Raw genomic sequence first — 12,038 nt, 5'->3', positions numbered from 1 at the left:
AGGACAGTCTTTGTTTCTAAGGACGTATGATTCCCCATAATGCAGAACTGCTTACCAGCGAGGGGCAGTTGTGTGCGCGGGTCAGCTTCTCTCAGCTTGAGCTTCTCTCCAGCTCCAGCGTGTCATTTCCAGCGACTTTCAGTACAAGCTTCTCTGAGAAGTTTGCTGAGTCTGGCCGAACCTATCTTCATGAGACAATCGATGTGCCTGTTCCCGTCCTGGTCTCCGTTCTGCCAGCCTGTTCCTTTTCATTCCTTCTTTCTGCTTCTTTATTGATGACATAACTTCATTATATCGTGTTGCCTTTTATTATCTTGAGGGCAGGCTCCCCTCTTATACCCTTCTCCCCACAGCAGTCGTTTTCAAAAACAACTTTTCATTGGTCAAACAACTTTGCAAATAACAACAACAGCAAACACTCAGAAACTTTCATGCCTTAACAGCTGGAGAACAAGAAACCGGAGACTGCATGGAGTCTCCTGAATCACCCTTCTTTGTTCCCTCTAAACTCTTTTACATTCCCGATGGCCTCATCGTTAAGGGTCTAATGTTATCTTCAACCACGGGGCTTTCTGACCCCCATGGCCACACTCCCACATCTCCCCCTTCTTTATTAATATCAACCATTTTCTCGACACGACTACCACTCCATATATAAAAACACCATGGCACGAGGTAAAGGATACTGTAAATTCCTCTGGCAGCAGAGAGATTTCGTTTTCCTGTCGGAAGGGTCTCATCTTGGCCACGTCAGGAGCAACCTGGAATCTAAGAGCACAGGATAGTCTTCTGCTCTTCTCCCCTTTGTAAACCCAGGGGATAAATAACTCTAAAGCGTGCATTTGTGGAGCCAGCATGGGACTGTAAACCTTTGTTCTTGAAAAGCTGAGAAACGAAACAACCAGATACAACAATGGCAGAGGTCTTTAAGTCCCTTAATTGTATGTCCACGCTGCCCATTGCATTGTAAAAACTAAATATTTTGCTGAAAAAAATGCAGTGACTGCAAATTTCTCTCGTGTTCATTTCAGCATGTGGGCCTTCCACAGAAAGCATTCTTGTCTATGCCCCTGTAATAGGAAATCAGTATATAGTTGTAAAAAGCTATCATTGATATCATTGATAACTTATTTGTGTCAGAAGCTGGCTTGAAATTGAAACTAGCAATGCGGCATAAATGTCTGCTATTTTGGAGAGCAATCATTCATCATTTGGAAGCTTTTTTTTTTTTTTTTTTTTTTTTTTTTTTTCCTTATTAAGCTCTAGCAGAAAGCCAAGCTCTAAGGTGATGTCTAGCTTAAGTTCTCTGACCTCTTTTCTCCTCCGAATTATCACCTTCAGGACTAAGTTTCAAATGGGACTTTGGAAAGGGGGGAGGGGTCGGAATGTTGCACAAGCCTCGTGATGTTTTTAGGAAGTGAGGAGGGAATAAAACAATATCGTTCAGTGACTGGTTTGCAAAAGAAAGGCGATTGTGTTGCTCTCCAGCTGCAGCCACAAACTGATGAGGGCCTGGCTACAGCTAGGGAGCAGGACGTGGGGGTGCTAGGCTGCCTGTGGGTCGGGCTGGTGACCAAAGCGTCCCGGACCCCTCCCCCCCCCCGGGCGCTTCTTCTCGAGGGCCGCAGCCCCCATAGGGTCGGGCGGCCGGAGGCGGAAGGGCTGGGGCTAGGGCTAGGGCTAGGGCTGGGGCTGCGGGGCCGAGCGGCTCCGCAGGGGGAGCCCGGGAGCCGCGGTGGGCCGGGCCGAGCCGAGCCGAGCCGAGCCGGGCTGGGCTGGGCTGGGCTCGGCTCTCCGCTCCCTCAGCGCCGCCACGGCGCGGCCTCGGCTCCAACCGGCGGCGGCCGGGGCTGACATGAGAGCGTGGCCGACGGCACCATGGCCTCTGCCGGCAGCGGGCCGCGGGACGAGCGGGCGGGTGGCGAGCCGGGCCGCTCCCTGCAGCACATGCTGCGGGCGATAGCGGAGGAGCGCAGCCGCGCCGGGCTCCGCCATGAGATCAGCGGCCTCGGTGAGTGGTGGCACGGCACGGGTCGGCCCAGCACGGCCCGGCGGCGGTGGGAGCCCAAACCCGGCCTGAGGGCTCCGGGGGTGCCGGCGGGCGCAGCCCTGGGCGACTCCATTGTCTGCGCTGCCCTTGCAGCCAGCAGGCATCGCGTAACAACTATATATATATATATACATATTTAATTTTTTTTCAGCGAAAAGTATTTTTTTTTCAATACGAGTATTTTGTTGTTCTGCTAGCCTGGTTCCTTGTGAATTTCTTCCCCACCCGGGAGCCCCCCGGGTGAGTGGGTGGCTGCTTGTTGTGGTCGGGGTGTGGAGGCTTCCAGCCCGGTTGCGTACGGCTCAGCCCGTGTTGTAGCCTAACACGCCCCCGTTTAGCTGAGGGTGAAAACAGAGTTATGAAATGGGAGCTCGAAGCAGAGGTTTGGTTGGCTTTCGACACGTGGTACGTACAACAGCTGCCTTAACCTAGGTCATTCGCTATGGGAAACTCTCCCAGCCCAGGTAATGCTTGGAAGTGGCTCGTTATTATGTGCAACGGTGGAGATTGTAACTCTGGGAGACAAGAGACACCGACGTGAGGACAGCTTTCTGCCTTATTCGGGACTCTTGTGTATCCTGTGCTGTGAGGGATGGATGCCCAAGAGTGTTTGAAGAGGCAGGGCTCTCAATAGCGTCTGTGAAATCGTGCTGTTATTTTTTTCCATGTGGCCTCTGTTAATTACTCAACCTTCGTCAGCTTGCTTTTCCCAAATGTCTGTTTCCAAGTCTTTCTTTGGTCTCTGTAATGTGGGTTGGCATGGGAAATCCTGCTGGTTCTCCTGGGGCCCCATAGGGAGGAATGGGCTCTCCCCTCTTTATTTTTGTCCTGCATGTCATGAAAGCTTGTGAAAATAGAGAGAAATGATGACTCTTTCTTGTTTCTTTACACTTTTCCTAGTAGAATTGCATCCCCAGATTATATTGGGGTATAAAAATGTTATAGGGACAAATAAAGTGTTGTGGCAAAGACCCTGTAAGCAAAAGGGGGAGAAAATGACTGTGAGATCACATTTGTTGAAAAGATGTTGTCAGCTCATGTTTGGCCATACCAAGTTTGAATAAGAATAAAAGCTCACTGGAATAGAAATTCTACCACTGGTTTCTTTTACTGGAATCAGCTGGTAAGAACACAGAAAAGCTTCCTCGCCGCTTGTGTTTGAACATGTATCCACAGCTACTTACCCTGAGAAGCCCAACTGTGTTGCTTTGGGATGGCCGTGCGAGCTGTGGGACAGTACTGCACTTCTGTCCTGCCAGCTGGAGACTTGTAAGGAAAAACCCTGGAGAACTGCTCAGCTTGGCGTGCTGAGAGCCTTATCTCAGCTGTGCAGGATCTCTCCTGTGCCCGTGCTGTGTGAGCATAGGTTATACATCACCACAGGAGCGTCTTGCGTGTTCAGTTTTTACATGCAGGGAATGGAGCTGAACTTCCACCTGCAGGCACCATGGCTGCTTGACGGGCTGTAGCTGTTGTGCATTTCCCACCGTCGTGGTGTCCTGCAGGCAGAGGCGCTGTTGATATGGAGTGGGACCTCTCTTGGGATCAGAAATGCAGGCTCAGATTGTCACCTGAACACTTAAATTGTTGCAACATCTGACCAGTTTTTTTCTTTTTGAACTTGTACCTACTATTCCTTATGGTTTGGGAGGGATGTATTGGAAAGTTTTGGTAAGGCCTAGCAGGTAAAGCTCTTAGTGCTATGAATTGCCACACTTGTATATCAAAGGGTTTTCCAAGACTTCCATTTCATAGTGTTGCACGTTGGTACATAACGTTGTCACTCCCTGTGAATTTGTCCTTTTTCCTTACTCTGTGGTTTGTTACTAGGACAATGGTTTAAGTACTTCTCTTAAGTAAAAATACTGAGCTTTTGGAGTTGGGCTCAGCAGACACTGCAAATGGAAAGGCCATCAGGTGGAACCGCATGGCTGAAATTCACATATGTCTGGACCGCAATAGCAAGTGCAAAGCATGAAAGGGAGCCAAAGTAGCCATAAGCTAGCTACATTTGGCCTTGGTAACACTGCAGGCATAAAGGTACAGGCTTTCCCTTGAGCTCAGTGCTCTTGCAACTGGTTGTGGTCCCCTATGGGTTCACACAGCTGACACAGAAGCTTTCTTCTGCATGCTATTATCCAAAACAGCCCTGATGGCTGTATGCTTACCTGGGCCAAGTCACATGCTGGGCTGCAGGACCAGCACAGCTGTGGCTGATTTTATGTGGGTGGTTTGTCTTCTTATAGTGGCCAAATCCTTTTCAGCTGTGTCCAGAACCATGGTAGGCCAAATCTGTTGTGAGTTCTACTTGCTCTTGAAATCAGCTGGCAAAGGCCTTGATCCCTTAAAAAAAAAATCTGGATTTTCCTGAGTGTTGTTAACCCCTTTACAGTAAACAGGGACTCAGGGGTCAAATATGTGAAGCCTCTTCCTTTTTATGTGTTTCCTTTAAGTGATCCATTTCCCCACTTTAGGGAGAAAACTCATTTTTGCTGATGTTGGGTTTTGGTGAGAATTGCTTTTTCTCAAGAATATCATGTGAGTGGTTAGAAAAATGTTGTCCAAAGCTGTGTAAATCCCCTCATATGGGATTTTCCATGTTTTGCTGTTTGTGCAGTGTAGAAAATACAGCAAATCCCCTGACATCATGCTTCAGAATAATGACTCATACATGACTCTGTACCAAACTGCTTAGAGGGAAGGATGATGCCACTGAGAGAGGTCTGGGCTGTGCGTCAGTTTCATCCAGTTGTGTGGAGCATAATGCCAACATTGCAGTCAAAACTGGCTCTGAAATGCAGTTTGGTACAGCATTTAAAATTGTTCTTGTTCAGGGGGAGTGATGGGCTTGCTTTGTCTTTTAGATGCTGACAGGTTCATTGGCTGTCTGTGAGTACTGCACCTTTCCTTTTAGGACCTGCTTGATAAGAACATAAATAATGTTAACTGTGGACTTTCCAGCTGCTGACTTTCTGTCTGGAATCCCTTCCTGTGCTATATTTGCTTTCCTCAACTTTGTTGAACATAAAGCTCTGAGGGTATTTTGGCCAAAGCCCTGAACTGGGAGGGGTTTGGTTATGCCTGAAATGGCTGTGTAGTGTTCTAAGATGCTTAATTTCTTTGTGTCCTTCTGCCCTCCAGGGATGAATTGCCCTGTCTTCAGCGTGGCATAATGTGCTTGGATGGAGGTGTGACTTGCTACATACTGGAATTTATAATTAAAAAGGAGGAAAAAAGCAGTAGGTAGGTCTGAATAATGTCTTGAACTGTGGCTGATTGTTAATGGAGCTGTAGCGAGGCTCCTGGGAGGCAGCTGGTTCAGGAATAAGTGAGCTGTCAAAAACTGCTGTCTCTAGGCACTGGGGATCTGCAATTCTAGTGTTTACAGGTGCAAGTCAAGAGGCCAGACCCAGCAGAAAGCCTGATAGTCCTATCTGTAATGAAGTGCTTCCCTTTGGCTTCCTGTCAGTAGAGGAGATGCTTTGTGTCTCTGACCCACTGTTGATAAGGGGAGGGCAGAGGGATGTGTTGTTGGCAGAGGGACAGCAGAAAGAGGAACCTTTATCCTTAAAGCCTGAGGATTGTGTGGACTTGTTTGTGCAGCATTGCTCCTCAGAGCTTGTCATGTGAGTAAAGGCAGTGGGATGATTCATGTGCCAAATGATCTTGATGAATAAATCCTGGAAATACATAGGTCGCTGGCCTTCCAGAGAGAAGGAAAGGACGGGGGCATATGCTAAGTGCTCATGCACATGAGCCTTGTGAAAATATGACAGGAACGTGAAGACCTCAGTGGGAAAATGTAGGCAGAAGGATGAAGCATAGCAAAATAAGTGTTTGGAAAGCCAACTGGGTTAAAACAATAATTAAAAAGAATTACAAATAATTCAGACTTGGAAGTACTAAATTCAGGCCTTAACTTCATCATAGTGCGGTAACTATTTTAATTAAATTATAATATTCAAAAAGGATACATTTGTTTTTGGAACTGAAGAAAGTGTAACTGCTGAGTAGGTGGAAATATCTGCTGGGGATTTGCTGCACTACAGAACTAGTTTGACAGGAGTAACTTGGATGCAGAAAGAAAATACATTCTTCATTCATATTTGTAACTGGAGCTAGTTGGGTGACTTGTCCCCTCAGAGCTGAGAGACTACAAAAGCTGAGAAGCTTTTTCTTTTGATGTGTGAATAACAAGAAGGTATGTAAATTGCTTCTGTTCTTCTGAAAGCTTGCAAACAGTCAAATTCACTAACTTACAGATAAGTTCCACTGTAATGGGTTAATTTATTATACTTATGTATCGCTAAACTTTCCTTTTATTCAACACATTTAGAAGGTTTTCTCAGTTTAAAATATTCTTTTATTAATTGTACCTTAATATTTGTACAAGTGCTTTTGTCCTGTTGACAAAACCTTTTGCAGCTAAGAATGGGAAATGTTCAATAAGGATGAATATTCAAAATCTGCAAACGTATGTTACTGTAAGTAACTTAAAAATAGTAAAATAAAAAAAAAAATAAAGAAGTGCATGAAGTAGCTTCCTAATGAATAAAAATATCGTAGTGTTCTAGCCAGGAAGAATGTTTTTCCTTCTAGGAAGTGTTCTAGGAAGTATGAATCCAATGCAAGATAAAATAGATTATTTGAATCTGAGTTAAGTGAGTATATTTTGAAGTCAGTGATGTAACCAGCTTACCCAGGGTATTGAACCTCAGATCCACTGGAGAAATTTGAGCAAACAGCAAGCATATGAGACATAATGAGACAACGCATACAATTTTTTTTAAGGCAGAAGGGGAAGATAAGTTTAAAGCTGCCTGTTTTTTTTTTTTTTTTTTTTTTTCTCATGTGGGAAAACTAGCTAGGAGAAAATTCTGAAGTCAGGCGTGTCTGTGTACATGTGACCTGACCTGTAGTACTGCTTGGACATGGATGCTGGTGGAGAAGCTGTAGACAATGCTGGAACCCCTTCTGAGACCCCATCGTGTTGGTGCTGGGGTGGGAAGGGGTGTCTGTTTGTCCAGCAGCCCTGCGTGCAGGACCAATGAGGATGTACTCCCTAGATCCTGTGAGGGATCCCCTTGCTCTGTATTGCAGCGAGGAGCAGGGCCAGCCACGTAAGAGGAGCCTGCAGTGCTCATCTGCAACAGACCTCAGCAACCAGCATCTGTGCAAGGAGTTCTGTTTATACTCCCAGTACATCAGGCATGCGAAAATCTGGTGGAGGGTAGCTCTGTGTGCTTGCTTCAGGGCTGGAGTGAGTAATCTTATAAACCAGGGTGTAGCACTGGTCTTTCAGGTAGCATCTCTTGCTGTAATGCATCAGTGAGGACAAAGTGGGGAAAGGCAGATGCAGGGAAGCGTACTTTCATTGAAGGACAGGATATTTAAGAATATTAACTTAGGATCAAGCCTGTAACGTCTGCTTCCTTCTCATCTACTTTTTAAAATATCACCTTATGACAGCCATATAAGACAGCTTCTGGACTCTCAGGAAGCTGATTGCATCTGTTTCCTACTGACTACTGTGCTGTGGAGAATGGCAGTCTGGGGTACAATCCCAGGGCTGCAGCCCCCCAGAGTTTGTTTGTTTGTTTGTTTGTTTTAAAGAAAATTATTATTTAGTTATTCATTAAAATTTCTGTTTTGCTGGTTTATTAGAACCCTGCTCACACTGTTGGAGCTAATAGCCTGTCAGGCTTTCCATTACACACCGGTGTTTCCAAGGGATTTGTAACTTGGCTATGAAAGCTAGTGTCTGGCAGGAGCTTGACGGACATCATCTCAGATCAATAATATAATGTGGTCTTTCTATTACAGCTTTTACATGTTTTTGACCAGCTAGGTTATTAGTTTATTTTTGTTTTAATGGAGATGGTTTAGGGATTTCCATGTCCTGCTCAAGAATATAAATGTTCAATTTATAAGAGTCAGCCTGGAGATGTTGCAATAAGGAGGGCAGATTGAAACAACAACAAAAAAAATCGACAGCTAAAACCAAAATATCCTTTAGATCTCTGTTACCCCCAACTAAATAGGCAGTTTAGTTCTTAAAACAAGGCATGCTGGAGTAGTTTTAAAATCCCGATCTGTATGGATGTAGTTCTAGTTAATAACACCACAGTTTTGTTCTAGCAGTGTACTGCATTAATCTTGAAAGGGACTACTGGTTGCAAATCTATTTTGAAGTCTGGGTTCTGTTTTGACCTTTAAAATGAATGGGAGGTCTGGTTTTGGGATTAAAGTACAGTTTGCCATTACAGTTCAGGATGGATCTTTTTCCTTTTCCTTTCTATTTTCCTTTTCAAACATGAAGTTAAAGATTAAACAAGGGTAGGAGAACTGTAGCTTTCCAGGTGTTCCAGAACTATGTTTGAGGCCACCCAATCTATTGTACTGTCTGGTATCCTTCGTGGGAAATTGTATCATTGGACTCTGTCTTTCCCCTTTAACCATAACATGCTCACTCAGCCTTACTGAGACTGCCCCTGGCTTTGATGTCAATTTTTGGGTGATGAAAATCTTTACAGCTCAATCGTGACCTAGCTTTTCATGAGCTACCACACAGAGGAGAGAGGCCCTATATCAATAACTGCCAGAGGCCTCCTCCACGGCTGGATTCTCAGTTTCAGGAGGCTTGCATTAAGCATTGCTGAAGCTTTATCACTCTGTTGTGGCTGTGGAGTCAGGTTTTCTGTAGAAAGATGAGCAGTGCTAAGCTTTTGTATGCTTGGGTGGTGCTTCTCTTGATAAGATGGATGTGGAGGATGCATTACTGCCAGTTATCCGTATTTGGAAATAATACAGGTAGTTTTAGCTCCGGTCTCTGTATATCTAACTACCAAGTATGGTGAAAAGAGGAAAAGTGTTGGGATGTGGCGTAATGACAACATGGACACCAGGGTTCTTTTAAGATCAGTGACTTGAACGTCTTTTATTGATGGCAATAACTTCAACTTCTATCATTGAGGACATAACTTCAGCTCCTTATTGAGGACAGGCTCCCTTCTTATACCACTAGCTCTACAGCAGTACTTTCCCACTCACTATTCATTGGTTAACAACCTTGCCTGGCAACAGCAAACACTTAGCAACTTCCATGTCTTAACGGTTGGAGAACAAGTAGTTTGAGACAGCACGGCTTCTCCTGATTCACCCTTCCTTGTTCCGTCTAAACTCTACATTCCTCATGGCCTCATCATTAAGAATCCGATGTTATCACCAACCATGGGGCTTGCCGACCAATACTCGCACGTTGGGACTTCTGGGGTCTGTCCCACAGAGCTCCATTTAATCAGCTGGTACTTGAGAGATGGATTAAAATGCCAGTGAAGCTAGAGCTGGTTTTGTACTGTGAAGAGTTTGATTTAATGGCATGTAGATGCTGAAACACCCTCACGGTGAGGGAAATGTTTTGAAATGAATTTACAGTAGTCTAAGGGACGTGAAAGATTTCACTGGGAATGTGTTTGTTTGTATGTCTGTCCAGAGAACAAATACAGCAGTTCTTGAATGCCTAACTGTTATATTTTTAGTAAAGAGCATGTTCACTAACCTGCTTTAAAGGGCCTTTGAAGATGGTTTTAAATTTCTGTAAATGGCAGTGATCTGCAATTCATGGGGTGTTTGGTTTGATTTAAGTGATCAGTTTTAAGGAGATGAATTTCTTCCCTCCTAAGTGCCATTCCTGGTTGGTTGCTGCCTGCACCCATGTTTCCCAAAACAAAGCAGCAAGCTCATTGTGGCATGTCGTTGAGATAAAAGCTCTATGTAAACCCATATGGCTTTCTAAATAATCATAATACAAAGCTTTATACACTTCATAGAAATGCTTAAATTCTTTTTTGCTTGGTTTTAGTGGGAAGCTTAATTCTGTGTAAATAATGAAGATCTGAATATATGACCTGTGTTTTCATAACAAGGGTAACTAAACTCTGTAGTCAAAGCACCATGTGAATTGTTAACAGGCCATGTTTTACATGAATAAAGGGGAACTAATTTCATACTCTTTATCTTTTGATCCTATAAGTACAGATTACATTGTGTTGCGTTCTTTGGTCTAACTAGTTAGATATTCATATGGGAATTGCTCATAGGCAGCTTTTTTCTTTTTTTTTTTTTTTTTTTGCTTTCGATTAAAAATGTAATGGATGGAGAGGTGCTTGTGAATGAAGGTGTCTTTAAAATGTTCCAGGATCAGAATAACTGTTGAATAGAAGTAAAATATTTCACAACTGTCAGGCCAGTTCATTTGTTGAGATGTATGTGTATACGTATGCATAATTCTACACGTTGTTCCTATGACAAGATTTAAAAAAAAAAATTGCAGAAGGATGGATTTACTACCTGTTCTGTGTGTCCTTGCTCCTGGCTGCTCCTAGAAGTCATTGAAAAAGTAGCTGATCCTAATACTTGAAGGAAAAAAAAAAAGTGAGACCCAAAGTACATTCTTTGCTGTTTCTTAAATTTTGTGGGTTTGCATTTATTTAAAAATTAACGATACTAGGTGGCTCCAATATGAAGCTATTGAAAGCTTTGACGTTGCTTGGAATCCTGTCTGGTGGCTCACCGTGTTCTGCACTGAGGCCTCCTGGTTTGGCTCTGTCAGTGATACTGGAAAGTAGGTATGGCACCCAGAGCAGGCGTGTGTCCCTTCTCTGGGAACTGTGGTCTGCTCTGTGCCACCCTGCCAGGAGCATCGTTTTCAGCCAGCAATATTTTACAGCCAGAAATGTTTTTCCAGTGTCACTAGGGGTTTTCCAGTGTCACTACGGGCTGTCATCTACCTGATGTTTGCTTGGGACTCTGAGTCCTCAAGCAACCTGAGGTTTTATCATTATCTTTGTTTTTACTGGATGTTTCTGACCCTACCTAAAGAGGGGGAGGAGTGAGCCATTCTCTAGAACCTACTCGAGTTCTGTAACCCTGTAAAGAACAAGGCTGCACCAAAAATTAACACAGAGCTTCAGAGATACAGGTTTAGTTTCCATGCGTCTGTGGATTTTGCGTGTAATTTTGGGGAACTCTTTGTACTTGTGTTCCCCATCTGTTATGGGGTGATAAGTCATTGCCTCAGAGGGAAAACTCTCCTGTGGTTGACAGCTCTTCCAGAGTCTTAGGTTCAAAGCGTGGCTGGGATCTGAGAGCCCTCTCCATCAGTAGTGCCCTGGAGGAGGGGAATAGTGGTGGAGTATGCTGTTTGTCCGGCATGGATGGTCCTCTGCAGCTCTGAGCTGCCTGGTGTGGCAGAAAGCAGAGAGCTAACAGGTTGTATACTGCAGCATTCAGGGATTTAAAGGCTTTATTTCCTGTCTGAGCAAGAACAATGCCTGTAAATAACACTTAATTTTGCTTTATTAACAAAACCCATAAACACGAGGCTGTTAGTGTCTTGTTTTGTTGTTATTGGGTGGGGGGGTTGTCAAAACTTGAGTTGTGAGCTCTCTGACCTGAATTATTCTGTATTCCTATGCACATGCCCGAGATGAAGAAAACTACGGGTTCAAACTTTTGTCTTGAGGTATTTTGAATCAGGCAAAAGGGAAGCATAGGCATGTTCCTCTTCCTAGTTTCTTGGCAAGAAACTTTAAAATGAATCACAAATGTTTCTGCAGCAAAATGCTGTGAGAAACACAGCAATTAAAAATGTAACACTGACCTTGTACTTGGTTGTCACTGTCTCTTAAGCCTAAGCTTTAGGGTATTTTCTAAAGCTTGCAAAACACACAAAGGCTTGGGGGTGGAGTCTGGATTTCAGTGACTGTCTGAAGCTTTTATGCATCTCGTCAAATGTGAGGTCTATGCTGCAGTGCTATGATTGAATGGAAGAGTATTAAGGTATATAATCTTTACTAGAGAACTGTTGTGACAGCATAGAAAGGCAGTGAACTCTGATCAAAATCCCATGGCAGGGTGTTTGTAACGTAGCTATTGGCTGGTGGTAGGGGAAAGCAGAAAAAGATACTGCCCTCTTGTGCTTTTGCTC

The 12,038-nt window shown here is 44.2% G+C and overlaps 1 protein-coding gene across 2 annotated transcripts in view; it reads left to right on the top strand.

Annotated features, from left to right (window-relative positions):
• The first annotated feature begins 1,734 nt into the window (after positions 1–1,734).
• KIAA0930 overlaps positions 1,735–12,038 on the top strand; it is a 70,094-nt gene continuing 59,790 nt past the window's right edge. For both annotated transcript variants that reach the window (XM_084531863.1, XM_084531862.1), the window contains exon 1: positions 1,735–2,011. In XM_084531863.1, the coding sequence (XP_084387989.1) occupies positions 1,879–2,011 (133 nt within the window). In that variant the 5' untranslated portion in view covers positions 1,735–1,878. The remainder of the gene's footprint in view (positions 2,012–12,038) is intronic.

This window comes from Aythya ferina (genome assembly GCF_964211825.1).
Source record: "Aythya ferina genome assembly, chromosome: 1".
In the NCBI taxonomy this organism is placed as follows: Eukaryota; Metazoa; Chordata; class Aves; order Anseriformes; family Anatidae; genus Aythya; species Aythya ferina.
Note: the sequence above shows the minus strand (reverse complement) of the source record. Positions and strands in the feature narration are given on the sequence as shown.